Genomic DNA, 2,380 nt, shown 5'->3' with positions numbered 1-2,380 from the left:
AGAGTGGGCCAGAATTTCCCTGGAATTGGGAGTTTGGTGATTACAATAAAAGGAAAAGAGAAATGATCCCCAGTCCTTGTTAAAGGGAGTGTTTCCCTCATGATTTCCAGTCCTTCCCAACCCCAGCCTTGCCTTCCACTCCCCTCTCCCCAGTTTCTCCTTCAGCCCCTGCTCCTTCCACCTCTTTTTGGATGGATTATCAGGCAGAAATCTCTTTGTTCCCACCTCACTCCCCAGGGATTGAACTTTTTCCTTCTGGAACCACAGGTGTTTGTGATCAGTGCCTCCTCCCACCCCCTCCCCAGCCCAGGTATCACCTCTGCTCCCTGTGGCCTCCTCCTCCAAATTTGAAATGGATAAACACTGTCCTTGGACACGACTCCCTGGGGTGCTCCAGGGTGTTTCAGCTCTCTGCTCTCCTCCCAGGCCATGGGAAGACATGCTGCTCCACTAAGCCCTTCAGCAGCACCTTTCCTAGCACTAACACACAGGACAGAAAAGCAACTCTTGGTTATTAGCCTAAAACTGCGGGTTGAGCAGGAAAACCACCGGCGGGAGTTCACGGTCGGCCTGTCTGGCTACTTCCCTTTCTTGGCCTTGGAGTTGGTGGTCTTGGCTTTCTTCTTTGCTGACCCCTTTGTCTCGGGTTCCTTGCGTTTGGCCGAGGTGATGGAGCCTGTCACCTTGAAGAAGTCATCCAGCCTGCCCTGGGTGCTGCCCTGCCTGCTCTTGCTCAGCCTCTTCACCCCATTGCGGATCCGCTCCTCGTTGAACTGCTTCTCCCCGCACAGAAACTCCACCAGCTGCTCCTCCTGGGGCTCCGTCCACTTCAGCTCCACGGCCTCGGGGTCCACCACGTCAGGCTCCAGGAAGAGCTTCTGGGCCTCCTTGTGCAGCCAGTTCTCAGGCAGAGGGTACTTCTTGGTGTCGATCTGCTGGATGATCCTCTCGATGGACTTGTGCTCCCTGATCAGCTCCACGGCGCGCTTGGGCCCGATGCCGCGGATGCTCTCGCAGTAGTCGCAGCCCAGCAGGATGCACAGGTCCACAAACTGCTCCCAGCTCAGCTCCAGGTCCTGCAGGATCCTGTTGAGGTGGAACTCCTGGATGGGCAGCTTCTTGGTCTCGCTGGCCGTCAGGTGCCTCATCAAGACGGGGCTGCCAAAGGTCAGGCAATCCATGTCCTCCGTGGCAGCCGCGTAGACCTTCCCGGCCTTCACCAAGGTGGCACAACTGGCTTCAGCCTCCCCGGGGGCCTCCACGTAGGGGATCCCCATCAGAGTCAGCAGCTTCTTGCACTCATCAGTGTGTTGCTGGGTCACCTTGACCAGCCTCTTGCTGTACTTCTCCACGTTGCTCTCCTCCCCGGCCTCCTGAGCCTCCTGCAGGTGCTTCTCAGCCTCCGCCCGCCGCTCGGTCCTCTTGGCCAGCTCCCCCGACTTCAGCTGGGGGGGTTTCCCATCGAAGACATAGACAGGCTTGATGCCACTCTCCACCATGCGGATGGTGCGGTAGAACATGCCCACCAGGTGGCTGGTGGTGTCCCCATCCTGGCTCTGCAGGGCCTCGGCCCCCTGCCGCACCGCGATCAGGAACTGGTAGATGCTCATGGAGGCGTCGATGGCCACTTTCCTCCCAAAGTAGGCCTTGATGTCCTGCTCCCTGATGGCTCCCGGGGACACCTCGGCGATCAGCTTGGCCAGGCCATGGATTCCCATCCTGGGGGGGAGCAGGGGAAGGGGGTGGGAGGAGTTGTCAGGGTTGGGAAGGAGCTACTGAGATCACCCAGTCTGACCGTCAAGGCAAGAAAAGCCCCCCCCACCCTGAGGTCCTGAGCCCCCCCAGGGATGGAGGCTCCACCAGCTCCATGGGCAGCTCTTTCAGGACAGACATTCCTCCCAATATCCAGCCTAAACCTCCCCTGCTGCAACTTCACGGGATGGTTTGGGTGGGAAGGGACCTGAAAGCCCACCCAGTCCCACCCCCTGCATGGGCAGGGACACTTCCCACCAGCCCAGGCTGCTCCCAGCCCCATCCAACCTGCCCTTCAACACTCCCATGAGTGACTCTTGCCATTCCTGCCCTGGGCAGCAGCTCAGCTGAGCACCAAATCCCTGCAGAAAAAGCAGGAAAACCCCCAGTTTGTCACTGTCAGTAAGAACCCAACTGGTAGGAATAAGAACCCAACTGATAAGAACTGAAGTGCTGGTACAGAAACTCCTCACACAGGGGAGAAAAAAAACCCCACGTGGAGCAAAGGCTCTAAAATGTAAAGTAAACTTTTATTATCCTTGAACCACAAAATAGATTTCTTTGGTTGTACAAATGTCACTAGTTACAGTCTTGATGCGCTAAGTTTCCCTCAGAGTCTCTCAGGACA

The 2,380-nt window shown here is 57.3% G+C and overlaps 1 protein-coding gene across 1 annotated transcript; it reads right to left on the bottom strand.

The window, feature by feature from the left end:
• Positions 1-578: 578 nt before the first annotated feature.
• Positions 579-1,718, bottom strand: FEN1 (flap structure-specific endonuclease 1). The gene has a single exon (XM_010004451.1). It carries the CDS (start codon positions 1,716-1,718, stop codon positions 579-581), a length of 1,140 nt encoding a protein of 379 aa, XP_010002753.1.
• Positions 1,719-2,380: the final 662 nt, after the last annotated feature.

The sequence above is a fragment of the Chaetura pelagica genome, unplaced genomic scaffold (assembly GCF_000747805.2).
Source record: "Chaetura pelagica isolate M959 unplaced genomic scaffold, ChaPel_1.0 scaffold579, whole genome shotgun sequence".
Taxonomy (NCBI): Eukaryota; Metazoa; Chordata; class Aves; order Apodiformes; family Apodidae; genus Chaetura; species Chaetura pelagica.
The sequence above is the reverse complement of the archived record's forward strand: the minus strand, read 5'-3'. Positions and strand labels throughout refer to the sequence as shown.